The 20,133-nt window shown below is 43.5% G+C and overlaps 2 protein-coding genes across 3 annotated transcripts in view; both read right to left on the reverse strand.

Moving 5' to 3' along the window:
- Positions 1-1,988, reverse strand: part of LOC144888135 (uncharacterized) — a 639,726-nt gene extending 637,738 nt beyond the window's left edge. The window contains exon 1 of the mRNA XM_078774072.1: positions 1,954-1,988. The gene's annotated coding sequence lies outside the window, so the exon portion shown is untranslated. The remainder of the gene's footprint in view (positions 1-1,953) is intronic.
- LOC137423553 (KH domain-containing RNA-binding protein QKI) overlaps positions 1-16,553 on the reverse strand; it is a 579,309-nt gene extending 562,756 nt beyond the window's left edge. For both annotated transcript variants that reach the window (XM_068110837.2, XM_068110838.2), the window contains exon 1: positions 16,082-16,553. In XM_068110837.2, coding sequence (XP_067966938.2) covers positions 16,082-16,502 — 421 coding nt within the window. In that variant the 5' untranslated portion in view covers positions 16,503-16,553. The remainder of the gene's footprint in view (positions 1-16,081) is intronic.
- Between the last annotated feature and the right edge of the window lie 3,580 nt (positions 16,554-20,133).

The following is a 20,133-nucleotide window of genomic DNA, read 5'->3' on the forward strand; positions in this document are numbered from 1 at the left end:
AGTTTGCGGGGATGGAGGAGCTTCCCCTCTGCACTCCCCCACCACGACGCTCACCATTCTCTGCCCCCAGGGCTCTTTCCACCCTGGGCGAAGCGGAGCAATCACCGACTCAACAGTTCAGACAATAGTGGAATGGGAAGTGTTCAAGACGCCTCTCACACGCTGGCAGACAGCCAAGAGAAGGGGGCTTCTCCTTTTGTTGGTGAAAGGGAAAAGTGCTGTGTCGCCATCTTCTCAAATCGTTTTAATATTCGGAATTACATCACGTGGTTTGACACAGGGTGAACATATGGACAAGACATCTTCACCTGTCTGGTATGAAATGAATTAGGGAATTGAAAAGGTTATATTTTTGCTATAAATATTATATTATTATGTGCAAGTAATATCCACTTCGCACAAAGAAAATATGCAGGAAACAGTTTGTGGATTTTTGTACGGTAAATAATAAACATTGGGGCAATACCCAAGGTGCTCACCTGGTCGAATAAGCAGTATACTGCACCGACTACAGGTATTTTAAAACCAATTTCAATTGTTGCTGGAAGACAGGGCAGCATGTACAATCACACTAACATAATCATAATACTTTAAACAAACAAAGAAAAAAATACCTATTTTGGGGGGCAACCTCCTCCTCTCATCCCCCCACCCCGTGTACCTCCTCAGACCCCAATTTTTTTGGAATGCTGTGAACAAACTTTGGTACATCACAGGTGGTGAAGGTTGTGGTCAAGTTTCATCGAAGTAGTGTGAGTAGTTTCTGGGAAGAAAGCAAATACCTATTTTGGGGGTTCAAACCTGGACCTACATTTGAACCCCCCGAAGACCTCCTTTTTCACCGTTCTCAGCGGGGAATTTCTAAGGAGGACTTTCTTTCTCTCCATGGATGCCTACCTGTCGAGATTGTCAGTGGTCTTAAAGTTATAAATGGTGAACGTCATGCAAGGAAGCAGCAGGTGCCATTTTTAAGTCTTTAATATAACCCGGACGGGATTTGAACCGTCGATCTCCCAGAGTCGCAGACACTTCCAATCAATACAAGGAAGTTTTTAAGGAAAAACCTGGTAGGTAGCCAGGATGTGTGACAAGGACGATTTGTTTAGGTTTTGCTGAAGATCCTGATCCGGCCTATCAATGGGATATAAAACGTAAACTATTGAGCAAATATAAAATAAATTGATAATAATAAATAATAAAATAATGATAATAATAATAATAATAAATAATATAAATAATAAATAACTAATAATTATAATAAATACAATAAATAATAATAATAAAATTATAGATAATAATAAGATAATAATAAATAATTATAATAAATAATATAATACATTTATTGATATAAAACGTAAACTATTGAGCAAATATAAAATAAATTGATAATAATAAATAATAAAATAATAATAATAATAATAAATAATAATATAAATAATAAATAATAAATAATTATAATAAATGTAATGAATAATAATTAATAATAAAATTATAGATAATAATAAGATAATAATAAATAATTATAATAAATAATATAATAAATTATTGATATGAAACGTAAACTATTGAGCCTGGTGGAGGTATGCGCTCTACCGAGTGTTGTTCTAGTTTATTAGCTCACCTGGAATGAAGTTCAGGTGAGCTTATGCGATGATGCGATATGAACGGGTCCGTCAGTCCATCCGTTCGTCCGTAAACACTTGAAACTTCTTCTCCGAAACCTCTGATGGGATTGCGACCAAATTTGGCACAAATGATATTTGTTGTGTTGTGACTAAAGTTTGTTCACGGCATTTAAAAAACCTGCCCCTTTTAGGGTTCATGGGAGGTGGGGGGGGTTGCCCCCCAAAATAGGTATTTTTTTGTTTGTTTATTCAAAGTCTTATGATTATGTGAACATGATTCTACATCCTGCCCTGTCTTCTAGCAAGCGTTGACATTGGTTCAAAATACCTTTAGTCGGTGCAGTATACTGTTTATTCTACCAGGTGAGCGCAAAGGGTATTGCCCCTTTTTTTAAATATTCCCAGGGATAGTTCTTAAGATCTCCGGAAGGTTCTTTTTTATCATTCCCGTTACTGAAATTATCACTGGTACAAGTGTGTATGTATGTGTGGTGTGTGTGTGTGTGTGTGTGTGTGTGTGTGTGTGTGTGTGTGTGTGTGCGTGCGTGCGCCACCTCCATTATGAGCCTTAGACCATGCAAAAACGAAAAAGTCAAAAGTCAAAAGTCAAATGTCAATGCAAGCTGTGCAGAAGTTACCCTGAGTGGTCGGTAGCCTTATTCGCTCTTGAGGTAGACATCGGTAGATGGTCACGACGGATGTTCTGCAGCTCAAATTGGCCTCTCAGCAACATGAAACATTGGTGAATTGGCCCTCATGGAGCTGCAAATTGAGATTCTGCTTCATGGTGAACAAGTGCTTTCTTGGACCACTTGGTTACAACAAAGACCCCTTGTTTTTTCAACCCTCCTCAAGATATCTGAAGCATCCCATTTGAAGAGTCATACCTTTGAAGACCTCAGCAATTCAGGATCACCCAGATGTTGATAAACACTGTGGAATCGTACTGTGGTGAAGTTTCGATCTACAGGTGCAGGATTTTTGCTTTTCCCGAAAATTGACCAAACAGTGAGCCTCAAACGTAAAGGCTGTTCCACGTGACACAGCAGTTTTACACATTTATTATTAACGTTATTATTTTTAAAGTTTATTATTTATTTAATTTATTATTAAATATGAATTATTAAATTTATTATTTATTTAATATAATATTAATATTAAATTCATTAGTTATTTAATTTATCATTAAGTTAATTTATTATTAACTGGTCTTGCTCCCCCAGCTCTATCTGTGCTCTTTCCCCCAAATATTCCTTCAGTTCGCACAAGATCTGCCAGCAACCCTCTTCTGGTGAAACTGCCAAAATCAAGACTCTCTGCTCACATTCATTCTTTCATTCCTCTTTTCTCCTGCCTCTGGAACAAACTCCCTCACTCTCTTCAATCCCACACCTCCCTCCAGGTCTTTAAACCAGCTGGTCACCACCATCTCTTATCTTCCCCCATCCAAAACCTTGATCTTTTCTACCCCCCGTTAATTCACCCCAGATCCACTTTTTTGAAATACCAACTTCTTTCCTCGAAGTTCTAGCAGTGTCTATGTGTTTTATACCTCTCCCACCCCCCCCCCCCCCACCCCTTCCCATGCCTCCTCCCCCCAAGCCCTCTCCCTCCCACAGATCTCCCGATGTCCCTGTTCGCTGCTGTTGTACTTGTGTGTTTCCCCCTCTCTCCCCATCTTGTCTCCCGCTCCCTTTATTGTATGTTTTGTGTGTCCATTGTCTACGCACAACTGATACCACGATACAGAGGAAAGCCAAATGAAGTTGTGCTTCATACTTCAATTTTGTTCTTCTCCACATCGTTGAATTAGCATCGAGTTTAGATGGAAAGTATTGCGTATCGTAGAAAACCAAACATGTTTAGTGGGTCCATTGAGACAGAGTCGGTCATGATGATAGTACAGAGGAATTTCAGGAAGAGTTCAACTTCCCATGGGCCAGAATCTGCAAGTCTATTCACCCGTTTGTTGAGCAATGTCGGAACAGAGACAATTATTGTATTTGTGGACTAACCAAACATCATCGCCAACCAAGTGCGCACACCAATGAAACCCGTGCAGGATATTCGCCGCAGGGTGATCGACAATCCTCCGAAAGGAATCATTGCATCGTCCGTCAATGGAGGCGGGTGCGTCAAAAACGACTGGGAGAACAACAAATTAGGAATGGTTTAAACATGTTTCCATACAAAATCAATGTTGGTCACAAGTCAACGGCTCTTCATAAAGACAACCTTCGGTGGGAGTTTTTTTGGAGTTGATAGTAGCCGATTCTTCCCCTTCTTGACATGTTGTCGTGTTCTTCCGACAGTGCTTCCGGAAGGAGAAAGTCCACAAGATGGCCTCGAAGGACGGTCGACGACCTGATAGCAGTGATCCGGGAATGCACATAGACACTTTGGGAGTAAGTCTACAAGATGGCCTCTAAGGACCGTCGACGACCTGATAGCAGTGATCCGGGAATGCACATAGACACTTTGGGAGTAAGTCTACAGGATGGCCTCTGAGGACCATTGACGACCTGATAACAGTGATCCGAGAATGCACATAGACACTTTGGGAGTAAGTCTACAAGATGGCCTCTAAGGACCGTCGACGACCTGATAGCAGTGATCCGGGAATGCACATAGACACTTTGGGAGTAAGTCTACAGGATGGCCTCTAAGGACCGTCGACGACCTGATAACAGTGATCCGGGAATGCACATAGACACTTTGGGAGTAAGTCTACAAGATGGCCTCTAAGGACCGTCGATGACCTGATAACAGTGATCCGGGAATGCACATAGACACTTTAGGAGTAAGTCTACAAGATGGCCTCTAAGGACCGTCGATGACCTGATAACAGTGATCCGGGAATGCACATAGACACTTTAGGAGTAAGTCTACAAGATGGCCTCTAAGGACCGTCGATGACCTAATAACAGTGATCCGGGAATGCACATAGACACTTTGGGAGTAAGTCTACAAGATGGCCTCTAAGGACCGTCGATGACCTGATAACAGTGAGCCGGGAATGCACATAGACACTTTAGGAGTAAGTCTACAAGATGGCCTCTAAGGACCGTCGATGACCTGATAACAGTGATCCGGGAATGCACATAGACACGTTGGGAGTAAGTTTGGGATGCATCCATGTGGATGTGTGCTGTGCTCAATCGGAACTGTGGTCGCATTGAACATATCCTGAAATGAAACAAAAACGTGCCACTTTCTTTCTGCATCCTGGTACCGCTTTTATGTTTACAGACTTAACAGATTGTTATGAATAAATGTGAAAAAGTGAGGCGATTCATCTGGAACACCCTGTCCCAAAAGGGGTGCAAAAGGGGTGCAAAAGGGGTGCAAAAGGGGTGCAAAAGAGGTGCAAAAGGGGTGCCAGAGAGAAAATCCTTGTTCATTAGGTTTTGGTTTCAGAGGTGGGAAAGTTGGAAATCTCTCCCAGCTGGTGTTTGTTCGGCATTCGTACAAGAGACGTTCGGCATTGGACAATATACGCACTGGGTATTGCACACCAGGCCAGGGTGTGTTCAACACCTGATGTTGCAAAAGACAGAAAGAAAGGTTGCTGTGGAGAAGTAGCAGGAAGACGAGACTGAACGAAATGAACCATGACTAAAACTCGCCATCAGACCATTGACCATGGACTCTCCATGATCATTTGCATTTTGTTACCTCCGCCACCAAAGGTGGATGGAGGTTATGTTTTTCCCCCTGTCTGTCTGTCCGTTTGTGAACAAAATATCTCAAAAAATTGTGGACGGATTCGGACGAAATTTGGCGGAGATGTAGCGTATGTGACAAGGACGAAATGATTCGAATTTGGTGAAGATCTGGATTCGGATCCGGCTACTAGAATTTTTTAAGTGAATCTTCACCATTGGGAGATCGGGCCAAAAACGATGCAGAGCAGAATATCTCAAAAAGTTGTGGACGGATTTGGACAAAACTTTGTGGACCGGTTGTGTGTCTGACAAGGACGATTAGATTAGATTTTGGTGAAGATCTTAATATGGATTCGGATATGAGAATTATTTAATTCTTTAACTGATTCTTCACCATTGCGAGATCGGGCCAAAAACGATACATACCAGGATATCTCAAAAAAGTTGTTAACGGATTTGAATGAAACTAGGTGGACCGGTTGTGCGTCTGACAAGGACGATTCGATTCGATTTGGGTGAAGATCTGAATATGGATTCGGATATGAGAATTATTTAATTTCAAAAGTGATTCTTCACCATTGGGAGATCGGGCTAAAAACGATACATAGCAGGATATCTCAAAATGTTGAGGACGGATTTGGATGAAACTTGGTGGACCGGTTGTGCGTCTGACAAGGACGATTGGATTCGATTTTGGTGAAGATCTGAATATGGATTCGGATATGAGAATTATTTAATTTTAAAAGTGATTCTTCACCATTGGTAGATCGGGCTAAAAACGATACATAGCAGGATATCTCAAAAAGTTGAGGACGGATTTGGACGAAACTTGGTGGACAGATTGTGTGTCTGACAAGGACGATTCAATTCGATTTTGGCGAAGATCTGAATATGGATTCGGATATGAGGATTATTTAAATTTTAAAGTGATTCTTCACTATTGGAAGATGGGGCCAAAAACGATACTTTTTTTTTTTTTTTCTTGGCACATGGCAGGATATCTCATTTGTTTGGCACAAACGATACATGGCAGGATATCTCAAAAAGTTATGGATGGATTTGGATGAATCTTTTTGGACAGGTTGTGTGTGTGACAAGGAAGACTCGATTCAATTTTGGTGAAGATCCAGATCCGGAATTCAGCTAGTATAATTTTTTAAGTGATTCTTCACCATTGAGTGATATGGCCAACAAGGCACAGGTGCATACCACTCTCCCCTGAGTGCCGTCCAAGTTTTTAGCTGTTGTCTCACTCCAATGCTGACGAGCTGAGGTGTAAGTCAAAAGCATGCAAGTGCACACTTTTTGGTGTTTACTTTAGATTACTTCTCCTCCTCTAATGTGAAAAAGATGGAATCACAGTTCAGCGAATTTGTTTCCTCGTCAGGACAGAAGGTCATACTTCAGGTGCCTGGTGTCCCCCCCCCCCCCCCCCCCGCCTCAACCCCCTCCCCCGCCTCCACCCCCCCCCCACCCCTTTCAAATTCCTTCATCAACTGTTCACCACCCAGGATTTAATAACACCATGTAGAGAGTAAGAAGATTAGGGAGGGGGAGGGAAGAGGGAATTAGAGAGAGAGAAACTAAAGTGAAAAGGGAGGGGAAGAGTAGGAGAGAGAGGGAAAGTGGTTTTTTTTTTGTTTTTGTTTTTTTTTGTATACTGAATCGAGGCTCGTGAAAGAGCTAACATTTATTTCACAAACAAATCAACCAGACAAACAAAATATACAACTAGAACGGGCACTCGGTAGAGCGCATACCTTCGCCGCAGCTACTGTTCTGTACTTGGCATGGGAGTGTAGGGAACAGAACAGTGAACAGTTTGGTGCTGATTTCATGCAAATCGGATAAGAATTGACCGAGTTATGACAAAAAACGCACATTTTGCAAGGTCGTGACCCCCCTGACCTTTGACCCCCAACCGCTAACAAGGGTAATGTCTTCACTGGGTCATGTCGTATATCACAAGATCGGGCATTGAATTCTGAACATTTTGGCATTAGTTGCATGCCAATTGGATAAAAATTGACCGCGCTATGGTAAAAATACGATTTTGACCTTTTCGTGACCTTGACCTTGACCTTTGACCCGATTGCTCCCAAAATCTAATCAAATGTGTCCCGTATAATAACCAATCATCCCACCAAATTTCATGCAATTCGGTTGAATACTTTTTGAGTTATGCGAATAACATACACACACACACACACAGACATACAAATAAATACACAGCGATCAAAACATAACCTTCCGCTTTTGCGAAGGTAAAAAGAGGGAGCGGAAGACAAGATGGGGAGAGAAGGGGAAGCACACAACAACAACATTTGAGAGCAGGGAGAAGTGTGGGAGGGAGAGGGCGTGGGGGCAGGAGGCGTGGGAAGGGGGGGGGGGGGGGGGAGGGTGGGAGAAGTATAATACACAAGGGGACCGAAATTAGCGGGGGTAGAAAAGACATAAACGTAGACATATATATAGACATAAAAGATGAACGTAGAGAGTTGAAAACCTGGCAAGAAATTAATTTTATGCAGGATATGATTCAGGCCAAAGGAATGTTTCACACACAAAAAAACGAGGAGAATGTACATTACAGACACAAAAACAACTAATTGGCAAATGAAAACAGCACGTGTTCACAACCCTTCTTCACCCTCTCACTCTCCTCCTCTTTCTCCCACATCCCCGCCCTCTCCACATCTCAGTCTTCCACTGTTTTTAGTGGTTTCCACTGAGGTTCCCACGGAAAGCTTATTGTTCTTGTAAGGATTATTATTATTCTCACACATTTTGTGGAGACGATTCCGAGAAAATCATAACAGCTAGCTCTACGAAACTTTAACTCATTATAGATACCAATGTAACTTAGTGCATCGTTAATTTTGTTTTTGCAATTTTGACTTACATTGGCTGCCATTGCCTATGATGTCATAAACCTTAAACATCTTCTCCTGAACAGCTGAACGGATCAAAACGAAATTTTACAAATATGATCACCTAGTCATGGCAATAAAAAAAGATACGTCATCGCTCACGTGGTTTGGCGGCCATATTGGATTAAAAAAAACTTTAAAAATCTACTTCTCCGAAACCGCTTATCCGATTGATACGAAACTTGGAACACATGTTTACACTCCGATGGGGAAAATAACTGCAAACTATGACGTAATCAGTCATGTGGTTTGGCCACCATCCTGAAATTAAGCAAAAAAACAACAACAACAACTAAACGGATCAATGTTAAATGTCACATATATGATCAACTACTGATGTGCAAAAAATATTCGTAAACTATGAGGTCATCAGTCATGTGATATGGCGGTCATCTTGATTTTAAGGAAAAAGTATTTGAAAATCCATATCTCCAGAACCACTCAACGGATTAATCTGAAACTTCACAGGTATGATTGACTAACCATGAGGAAAATTTATTGAAAATTATGATGTCATCAGTCATGCAGTATGGTGGCCATTTTCCCTGGAAGCCTATCGTCACTGCTCACAGTTTAAGTTATTGTTTTTTCTTTTCTCTTTTTTATTTTAATACCTCTCTTCTTGTCTAACTAATCTTCTTTATTTTCCTCTTACTCATAAGGGTTTTGAATATATTGCAATCCAATGTTGCAATGTTTCCTGAATCTTAAGGCTCAACCCGAAACCATGTCTCTCCGAAAATACCATCTGGAAAACCCTCCCATCTACTTTCTCAACAATCATCTCAAAGACGTTCTGTCACTCAAGCTTTTGGGACTCACTATCTGCCATGACCTTTCCAGGGAAAACTACATTTCCAATCTAGCCTCCAAAGCCAGTCGCCGACTGGACATCCTCCATCATGCGAAGTCCTTCCTTGGCACTACTGAGCCAATCTCACCACATATAAAGCTTTCATCCACAGCTCAATGGAATACTGCTCTGCCCTCTGGGCTGGTGCTCCTGCTTCACACCTAGCTCGACTTCACGCTGTTTAAACCAAAGCTTCCAGAATCACTGGAATCTCCCGTGATGAAGCTGATTCTGAGGGCCTTTCACTCTGTCACCACAGGCAGATTGGTGGTCTTTCTGTCTTCTACCGACTCCTCTCCGGCCTTGCACTCTCTGTTCTGTCTGTACTCTGTCACTCAAGTATACCTGCAGGACGCAAAAGGTTTCTCAGCAATCCTCTTCTGGTGAAACTGCCAAAATCAAGACCCTCTGCTCACCTTCACTCTTTCATTCCTCTTTTCTCCCGCCTTTGGAACAAACTCCCAAACTCTCTTCAATCCCACTCCTTCCTCCAGGTCTTCAAAACAGCTGTTCACCACCATCTCTTATCTTCCCCCATCCAAAACCTTGATCTTTTCTACCCCCGTTAATTCACCCCAGATCCACCTCCTTCAAATTCCGTTTTCTCCCCTTAAAGTCCCTGTAGCGTCCATCTTTTTTATCCCGTGTATCCGGCCCCAACCCTCTCCCTTCCACATATCTCCTGATGTCCCTTTTCTCTACTTCCCTCTCTTTCCCCCTCTTGTCTCCTTCTCCCTTTATTATATGTTATATGTGTTAGCTCTTACACAAGCCTCGACTTGATGTACAAAACATATATACTGTATATTATATATAAATTGCTTCATATATACATATATATACACACACACACATGTGTATACATATATATATATACATATATATATGTATATGTATGTATGTATATATATATAATTCCAGTAATCTCTGTGTGTCTGTGTGTTTGTGTGTTTGTGTGTTTGTGTGTTTGTGTGTTTGTGTGTTTGTCTGTGACCGCTGTTTCTCGACAACCACGGGTCCGATATACTTTAAACTTGCCAGGTATATTGCTGGGGACCCGAGGATGTGCCTTTTCAAGGTTTCATATTAATCGGACAAGTAGTTACCGAGCTATGGCGATTTCTTTACCAAACTCCGCAAGCCGTTCGCTTTGGACCAAACCATTTCATGTAAATAGAGGGGGGGGATTGTCACCGTACTCGCAAGCCGTTCGCTTTGGACCAAACCATTTCATGTAAATAGAGGGGGGGGGGGATTGTCACCGTACTCGCAAGCCGTTCGCTTTGGCTTTGCGAATGGACCAAACCATTTCATGAACCAAACCATTTCATGTAAATAGAGGGGGGGGGGATTGTCACCGTACTCGCACCCACGTACCCACGTACCCACGTACGGGCATTGCACCCACGTACGGGCATGCCCTAGTATATATAATTCCAGTAATCTCTGTGTGTATGTGTGTGTGTATGTGTGTGTGTATGTCTGTGTGTCTGTGACCGCTGTTTCTCGACAACCACGGGTCCGATATACTTGAAACTTGCCAGGTATATTGCTGGGGACCTGAGGATGTGCCTTTTCAAGGTTTCATATTAATCGGAGAAGTAGTTACCGAGCTATGGCGATTTATTTACCAAACTCGCAAGCCGTTCGCTTTGGCTTTGCGAATGGACCAAACCATTTCATGTAAATAGAGGGGGGGGGGGTTCTACCGTACTCGCAAGCCGTTCGCTTTGGCTTTGCGAATGGACCAAACCATTTCATGTAAATAGAGGGGGGGGTTCTGTGGTCGTTACTGCCACGTGGTTTCAAAGTTTTTTTTTGTTGTTGTTGTTTGCACGCATGTTTTTTTGCACCCACGTACCGGCACGCCCCAGTATATATAAACACACTACACACACGACACAATGTCGAGGCTAAAAGGATGAGGGTTTTTTTGATGAACGGAGAAAGGGACAGGCAGACATTCAATAGACGTACACGCACAACCTATATCAAAAGGCAGGACATTGCAGGAGGTTAATAGGGATAAACAGGATGATCAGTGGAAATGGGGGTTAACAAGAGATGTTGGTGAGTGGAAACCTTAAAGCAATGGAAGAGGACCATTATTTCACAGACACAGGAGGGGGTTCCCCCTGCGGCAAAATATAGGGCCGAAGCAATGCAGGTGAGTAAGAAACCCAGCCTTTTAAAGGTTGCTTGGTTTTGTTGTGCAGCCAAAGAGGAATTAGCCTGTCTTGAAACTGTAGTGGTTGTTGATTTACACATTGACGTTGCTTACATGGCGCTAGCTGTTTGTTCAAGTGGTTAAGGACTTGCCGCTTTCCCATAGACTGGTGTCCGCCAACCCGAGCTTGTCAAGCCATCAACTTATGAGGGAGTCATCATCCAGCTATGATTCTGATTCTGATGTACCATATTCTGTTACACGGTGTCGGTACTTCAGAAGCAATTTGTTGTCAAAGATTATACCGGGTGGTTTGCCATTGCCTTGCCAGAAGTGGTTAGGGCATAGGTGTTCTTCTCAATGGATAGCCTGATAAACTCAGAACGAGGGAACGCATTTCTCCCGAGACTGTTGTTGATAAATGATAAGTTTATTTCGAGGGCACAATGTTGGCAAGTATTTGTGACATTGGATGATGATGGAAATGCCTGCAGGACCTCCATGTCCTCATGGCCATGTGAGACAGTCCGTCGTCCGTGTGAACCCAGCTAACGCAACAACATTGAGCCAACACTTCAATCCAGCATCTGACCAACGTTGGTCCAACGTTGGTCCAACGTTGATCCAGCGCTCCCTTCCAACGTCGACCCACCGTTCGCCTGTCAGGACAAAATGACATCTGCTCAACGTTACTTTTTGACGTTGGCCCAATGACAGTCCTTGCCCCAACGTCGACCCACCGTTGCCCACTGGGACAAAATTACGTCTGCCCAACGTTGTTTTTTGGACTTTGGTTCAATGACGGGGCTGATGTTGCACCAACGTTGGCCCACCATTGGCCCACCGGCGCAAAATTACTTCGGTCCAACGTTGTTTTTTTACGTTGGCCCAATGACAGTCCGTTGCCCCAACGTCGACCCACCGTTGCCCACCGGGGCAAAATTACGTCTGCCCAACGTTGTTTTTTTGACGTTGGCTCAATGACGGGGCTGATGTTGCACCAACGTTGGCCCACCATTGGCCCACCGGCGCAAAATTTACTTCGGTCCAACGTTGTTTTTTTTACGTTGGCCCAATGACAATCCGTTGCCCCAACGTCGACCCACCGTTGCCCACCGGGGCAAAATTACGTCTGCCCAACGTTGTTTTTTTGACGTTGGCTCAATGACGGGGCTGATGTTGCACCAACGTTGGTGTGTTAGCTGGTAGGCAAAAACTCTGCTGAAATTCGGGCAAACTTTCCCAGTGTGAAAATCTGCCACCATTATTACCTTTATATGTTACTGAACCACAAACGATCTCTTGGGAAGAAAGTTTTAAACCGTTGCCTAAATTTTAAATTCGCCCACTCGTTCCTCCAATTTGCTGCCATTTCTACCTTAATACGGACCCAAAAGCACGCAGTCGTAGTCGTAGTAGTTTGCTGCCTCCACCATTTCGTCATTCAACTGGATGGAAAAGCCAACAACAAAATAAACAAACGAGGAACACAAAGTCCACAGTGCCTGTGCAGAGGGTGTGCGTCTAACCTTGTAGAAAATGATGCAAATGATGTAGATATCATGGGAATTGTAAACATAGGTGTGTGTGTGTGTGTGTGTGTGTGTGTGTGTGTGTGTGTGTGTGTGTGTGTGTGTGTGTGTGTGTGTGTGTGTGGGACTATGGGTGTGTGTGTCGTTGGTTGTTTCCTCCATTTGCCGGGTTCAGGAGGTGGAACATAGTCCTCCCAGGACCCAAAATATCCATCTCCGCTTCGGTAAGGGATCACGGTTCATGGACCAAACTGTTCAACTTTTTCAGAATTTTGTTCCAAGGAATCTTTTCAGGATCGTCATCGATCTCCGGATTGTTTCCAGTTGTAGTTCATTTGCGGTTAAATTCCCGGGGATGATTTTTATAATCTCACTGAGGTTCTTCTTCATCATTCCTGTTGCTCCAATTATCACTGGTACAATTTCTATGCCCTTCAGCTTCTAAGATCTATTGACCTCATTTTTGAGGTCCTGGTATTTGGTCATTTTCTTCATTTCCATGTTGTTTAGGCCAAAATCGCTGGGTACTGATATCTCAATCGGCAAGGCTGTCTTTTCCTTTTTGATCCTGAGTACAATGTCCGGACGCAATGCTTTGTTTTCGATGTTCACGCTTGATAGAATCATCAGGTCGTACGTGAGCATGACGTCCTCATTTTCAATGATTGCCTTTGGTTCGTGTTTCTATGAGTTTTCATGACTTTTCTTTCCAGTTTTCATGACTGAATGAATGATCGTTTTAAGGCCATTTTCCCCGCTAGAGCGGGGGTTAGCCTTGCGGGGCCCGTGACAGTCATGGTTCCCTGTTTGAGGCAGTTTTTTATGGCCGGATGCCCTTCCTGACGCCAACCCTTGGTCGCCTCTTCCGATGCGCAGGGATACGGTGTACCTATTCTAAGCCGGGGTACACACCGTGATCATTCATCCCAGCAAGCTGGTACTCAATTTGCCGACCTCGGAGGGATGACAGGCTGAGTCAACCCCCCTGGTGTTAATTCAGCGATTGACCGGGATTCGAACCCAGGATCCTGGGATCCCAAGCCGGCACCCTAACCGCTAAGCCAACACCAGGTTTTCCAGTTTTCATGACTGGGATGTTCAATTTTTTGCAGAAAGGCCAATGAATCACTGTGCATACTTTGTTGTGCAGTTGTGTGTAAAGTTGTTCTGATAATAGTTATTTGCATCCTGAGAGCAGGTGACTAGTACTTTCTGTTTGTCGTGCAGAATCTACACTTGTCCGTCTGGCTCAGTCCCGCCATCTTGGTTTAGTGTCCATTGGTGTAGTGTCCTTGATCTTGGGCATTTATTATGATTCGTTCGCCGTCCCAGTTGAGCTAACCTGTTCTCAGCCATTTCAATGAGCCTTCTTTGTCTATCCCCACTCTGTCCAATTATTTTTTGTATTCTCCTGCTCTTTTGTCATTCTCCCACTTGTTGGTGTATATTTCTTGATATTTCTTTTTATATTTTGTCTTTTGTCTTTTTTGCAATTGTTGGGGCTGTATTTGTTGCTGTTTCATTTGCCTGTGCGGTATCTTCTATTCGCACCTGTTTTTGGAAATTATTTGCAAGGTGAGTTTGGGACTAACCCCCGCTCTAGCAGGGAAAATGGCCTTAAAATGCCTGTTGTTGTTGTTGTGTTGTGAGTTAGTATTTGTTGCTGTTTTTGTTGCTGTTTCAATTTTTTTTGTTTATGTTGTTAATTTTTGTTTTTGTTGCTGTCTGCCTTAATTTTTTGGCCTTAATTAATAATGCCTTAATTATGCCTTAATAATTAATAATGTTAATAATGAATAATTAATTAATAATTAATAATTTGTTACGTGGCACCTTAATAATTAATAATTGTGGCACCTTAATAATAATTAATAATTATTAATAATTTGTTATGTGGCACCTTAATAATTAATAATTAATAATTAATTATGCCTTAATTCTATTAATAATGCCTTAATAATGCCTTAATTTTTGTTTTTGTTGCTGTATTTGTTGCTGTTTCATTTTCCTGTGCGGTATCTTCTATTCACACCTGTTTTTGGAAATTATTTGCAAGGAGAGTTAGGGGGCTAACCCCCGCTCTAGCAGGGAAAATGGCCTTAAAATGCCTGTTGTTGTTGTGTTGTGAGTTAGGGATACTTTTTCAGGTTTATTGTGTTAATGTTTGTTTACAAATTGCATCAGATAGTCTGTTGAGCATTTCACAGACTCGGCTACTCCTACATTAGTCACTCTGTGCACCTGGTTGAGTTCCATCAGGCTGCTTGTATGTGTGTATTTGTGTGTATGTATGTATGTATGTATGTATGTATGTATGTATGTGTGTGTGTGTGTGTGTGTGTGTGTGTGTGTGTGTGTGTGTGTGTGTGTGTTCGTAACTTTATACTATAGATAGCATATGCTCTCAAAGTGTCTCCTCTCATATCTTACTCTGAACCTCAAAAACCAGAAAAGAGCATAAAATATAAAATCCTTTGGAAGGAGAAAACTGTACAATATATTATTTCATTAATTCGTCTGAATTCGGAGCAATAAATAAATACATTTTCAATTGGGTTTGGTTAATCTCGGCAAAGATATTCGATGAAAATAAAGTGCCGTATGAAATAAATCTCCTTTTTTCTCTCTACCGAACAATATCCAGACAGAGACAGCAGCACACCGAGCACCCCTCCGGCACACACCACGGATCCCTCCCTCCCCATTCCCTCAATCTTGAGACTCCATGGAGGCCCCGCCCCCTCAATACTCGATCCCAGGCCCCGCCCCCTCAATACTCGATCCCAGGCCCCGCCCCATCAATACTCGATCCCAGGCCCCGCCCCCCTCAATACTCGATCCCGGGCCCCACTCTTCGCAGCATTAAGCTAATCGACTGAATCCCCACTACGTCTGGATTCCAACGTGGAACAAGATCAAGGAGTATCCAAACTGTGGTTAAAGCACAACACACGTCATGACGAACACACACATACAGGTGAGGCCCGAAGGATGTGACGACCCTCCTCCATTGTACACAGGTCACTCAATGATTTAAGTGACAGTTCAACAAGGAGAATATTTCATTCCGTTGCTCCAGAATTATCCACAGGTTGTGGGGAAGTACAGGATAGCACAACTACAATGATTTTTATAGACCGTTCGACCTTTAAATGGGGATTCCCTTATTTGAACTCTACCACATGGGCCGCAGCCATCACCGATGCAGGTAATTACGTACAGGTGCAGTATATCTAAAGGTGGTGTCATCATTATCATCATTGTGAGCATGCAGCACAACAACAACTACTACTACTGTGGATCTTCCACCTTCATCCAGGAGCCGCTCCAGGTGAGTGAAGACGGAGCAGAAGTTTGGAAGCGTCGTCAACGCCTTCTTGTCGTTCATCAGCTGAATCAGGTAGTCCGGGCTGGGTCTCGGACGCTCCTGCGCCTCTTCCCTCTCCCGGACTCCTTGGTGACTCGGCCGGTGTTCCTCGCTCTCCCGCGTTCCCCGGTAACTCCTCCGCTCTCCTTGGTACCTGTCTCTCCTCGCACGGTAACTCCCGCGCTCTTCCTCGCTCTCCCTCTCACTATCGCTCTGGTAACTCCTCCGATCTTTCCTGCTGTTCCTCGCTCCCCGGTAACACCTCCGCTCTCCCTCGCTCCCCAACTCCCTCTCGCTCTCCTTATCGCTCTCCCGCTCTCCGTCGCTTTCCCGCGCTCCTTCGCTCTCCATCGCACCGACCATGCTCGGCACGGTCTGCGCTCGGCGCCGGGGGCTGCGGCGGGAACGGGGAGGGAGGGGGGAAGAGAGGAGGGCCAAGAATTTGGGGGTGGGGGTGGTGCTTAGTGGGGAGGGGAGGGTTGAGAGAACGTGCCAGCACGTGGGCAGGCAGAGGAGGATGAGCGATGGAAAAGGCGGGATGAAGAGGGAGCGAATGGAGGAGATTACGGTGAGAGATCGAGGAGGGTTGTGGCGAGTGAGTGGGTCAAGCGGGAGGGAGCGATAGGAGGAGGGTCGAGAAATGAGGGAGGGAGAGGGAGAAGTCAGAGTGAGGGGGGACAACGTGTCGTGGAGCTCAGGGCTGAGGGGATCCGAAGGGGAAGCAGGGAGATGCCAGGAGAAGAAATGAGTATCTCCCTGGATGGAGGATTGGAGGGCGCTGCTTGAACCTCGGGTTCTGCAATCATTTGTGTTCACCTGTTCTGGCACGATGAAACGCCAAAGCGGGGCTCACGGCGCTACCTTTGATGGCTCCCCTCGCCATGTACGACGACTTGATCGCTCCGTGACACACACGTCCGCCCTCATAATGGGACGGAGTAGTTTGAATTTGTAGTTTGATTTATTAGGACGGCAGGTTGTAGCCGATGGTGGTGGCTTTGGCACGTGGACTCCTCTGCTGTGTGACCAGGTAACCGTGGGGCACCTTATGCGTTCGCTATGCTAGCGAGAGGCTGACTTCTTAATTGGCCAGGTGTGCACTTGATCCGAGAGAGGCGCAAAAATGGAGCTGGTAGAGTGCTCAACCTCCTCCAGCTACCGTAGCATCTTCATCAGTATAGGATCTGAATGCATCGTTACCTCCGCCATATAAGGTGGGTAGAGGTTACGTGATCACCCCGATCTGTCTGTCTGTCTGTGAGCAGGATATCTCAAAAAGTTCTGGACGGATTTGCACGATATTTGGTGGACAGGTTGGGTATGTTACAAGTACGAATTGGTTCAATTTTGGGCAAGATTGGAATCTGTATCTGGATACGGGAAGTTTATAATCACCTCCGCCACCAAAGGTTGATGGAGGTTATGTTTTCACCCCTGTCCGTATGTCCGTTTGTGAACAACATATCTCAAAAAGTTGTTTACGGATTCGGACGAAATTTGGCAGAGAGGTAGCGTTTGTGACAAGGACGAAATGATTCGATTTTGGTGAAGATCTGAATATGGATTCGGATATGAGAATTATTTAATTATTTAGGTGATTCTTCACCATTGGGAGATAGACCCAAAAACGATGCATAGCAGGATATCTCAAAAAGTTACGCATGGATTTGGACGAAACTTGTTGGACAGATTGTCTGTCTGACAAGGAAGAATCGATTCAATTTTGATTAAGATCCGGTTCCAGCTAGTATAAATTTTTTCAGTGATTCCTCACCATTGAGTGATATGGCCAACCAGGTGGAGGTATGCTCTCTACTGAGTGCCGTTCTAGTTTTTTAAGTGATTCTTCATCATGGAGAGACGATATATAGCATGGTAGTTCAAAATGTTATGGACGAGTTATGACTAAACTTGGTGCACGAGTTGTTTGGGTGACAAGAACAAGCTGATTATATTTTGGTTCAGGTCCTAATCCAGATCCAGCCTATCAGTGGGACACAAAATGTTCAGCCTGACGGAAGTATGCTCTCTAGCGAGTGCCGTTCAAGTTTTTGTTTCTGCAATCACTGCAGCACGGTTCCTATTGGCAATACGGTTAAAACCTATGAGGCTATCACTTATAATGTGAATCACATCGGGAAGCAATAATTGCATGAGCAGCTGGAGATCCAATCAAAGCTCATGATTGTGTTACTGTACAAGGTAGCCGCATAGTTACAATCCTTGCCACAAGGAAGCAGTTTTAAATCTCTCCAGAAAGTCCTGCAAAAGCTATCAACTATCGGATCTCGACACAGATGGTTTGGAACAAGATTAATCGCCAGTCAGATAAGGTCCAGGAGGAGACCACTGTTCTGTGGGATAAGGACAAGTACGACCTTGGTCCAGGAGACAAAAGGAGGCCACAAGCTTAATCGTCGGTGGAATGAGGTCCAGGAGACCACTGCTCTGTGGTATGAGAAGAACTACGACCTTGGTCCAGGAGACAACAGAAGGCCATAAGCTTCATTGCCAGTGATATGAGGTCCAGGAGAGCACAGTTGACCAACATATAACAACATCGAGGGGGGCACGTGCAATGGGTGAAGCATGACGTCACAAATTAATTAAGGGTGAACTCTTGGTGTCATGTTATTTTCACTGACTCGACCTATAACGACGAATGTGCTTGAGTCGGGAGATGAGGTGCGAGAAAATTCTTGTGCCATTAGCCTTCACTTGGACGATGATCGATTTAATGGGCATAATCTGATGGTGTGGGCTGGTATTTTCGTAGGCCGAATAACTAATCTAGTCTGAGCATCATTCGGTGGGATGCCATGACTGGCATCAGATACTGGGATGCGATCATTACGCCTGCTGTTATGCATCTGGCCTCGCAGCAAGGTCCCAATTTAATCTTTCTGGATGGGAACGCTTGTTGACACCATGCACATTTGTCAACGCCGCACTTCAGGACCATAACGTCACTCACTCGATCTCCATACATATCCAATTGAACACGCTGGGGACATCCTGGAGAAGCGAGCTTGTGGATGACACATCCGCCCACAGTCTCTTGATCAACTGTAAGTGGCCGTAGTCAAAGAATGGCATGACATCTCACATTGGAGAGCTGGATCGTCCAATTTGATCGAAGAAAAGATGTGTACAGATTTGTATTGGGCGGATGGTGGTCCAACACATTATTAAAGGTATTTCAATGGCATCGTTGCATTAACTAAAGCAATATAAACTTGTCTGTGATGATTTTCAGACTGGCTTCAATTTGTATCAAGGATTGGCCTTCTTTTCTCAAAGTTAAAATTGCCTGTCTTTTTTCTGGCATTAGCTGAGCTTTGGCACCCAAGTTCATGCAATCTGAAACACAAAAACTCATTCACATTGTTTGCAACGCCTGGCAATAATATACATTGCACGTGATGAAAAAACGAAGCACAAACATTCATTCCACACAGAGCAGAGTGCTTGTAAACAGTTTTTCCTCCTGAGATGAGACGTTAATAACATTAACTTCGCTAAAAACATTAACTTCGCGTTTCCGTTTGGATTTACTTTTGCACTTTTCGACCTGTTTCCAAAAATTGCTTTAAACCTACATTTCGCACAAGAAAGATGCATTGAAGCGCAATGTATCATCCGTAGATAAGCAGATATACAGTATCTTTAGAAAGAGTTTTGTTCACATATTATGTTCATTTTGTACTTTAAACACATTATTTTGGATGAATCTAAACTTTTGCCTGGTAGTGTGTGTATATATATATATATATATATATATATACAGTCACGTGAAAAAGTAAGTACACCCCATGTAAAGTTTTGACTTTTTCTACATATTTCAACATACAGCTATTTGATCTTCATTTCAACAATATTGATTGATAAAGGTGATATAATATAACAAATATCATGAAACATTTACATTTTGTAGTCCATTGTATAATTTAAATAAACATAAATGGAAATTTCGCATGTGGAAAAAGTAAGTACA

The sequence above is a fragment of the Myxine glutinosa genome, chromosome 3 (assembly GCF_964187855.1).
Source record: "Myxine glutinosa chromosome 3, kmMyxGlut1.1, whole genome shotgun sequence".
Lineage (NCBI taxonomy): Eukaryota > Metazoa > Chordata > Myxini > Myxiniformes > Myxinidae > Myxine > Myxine glutinosa.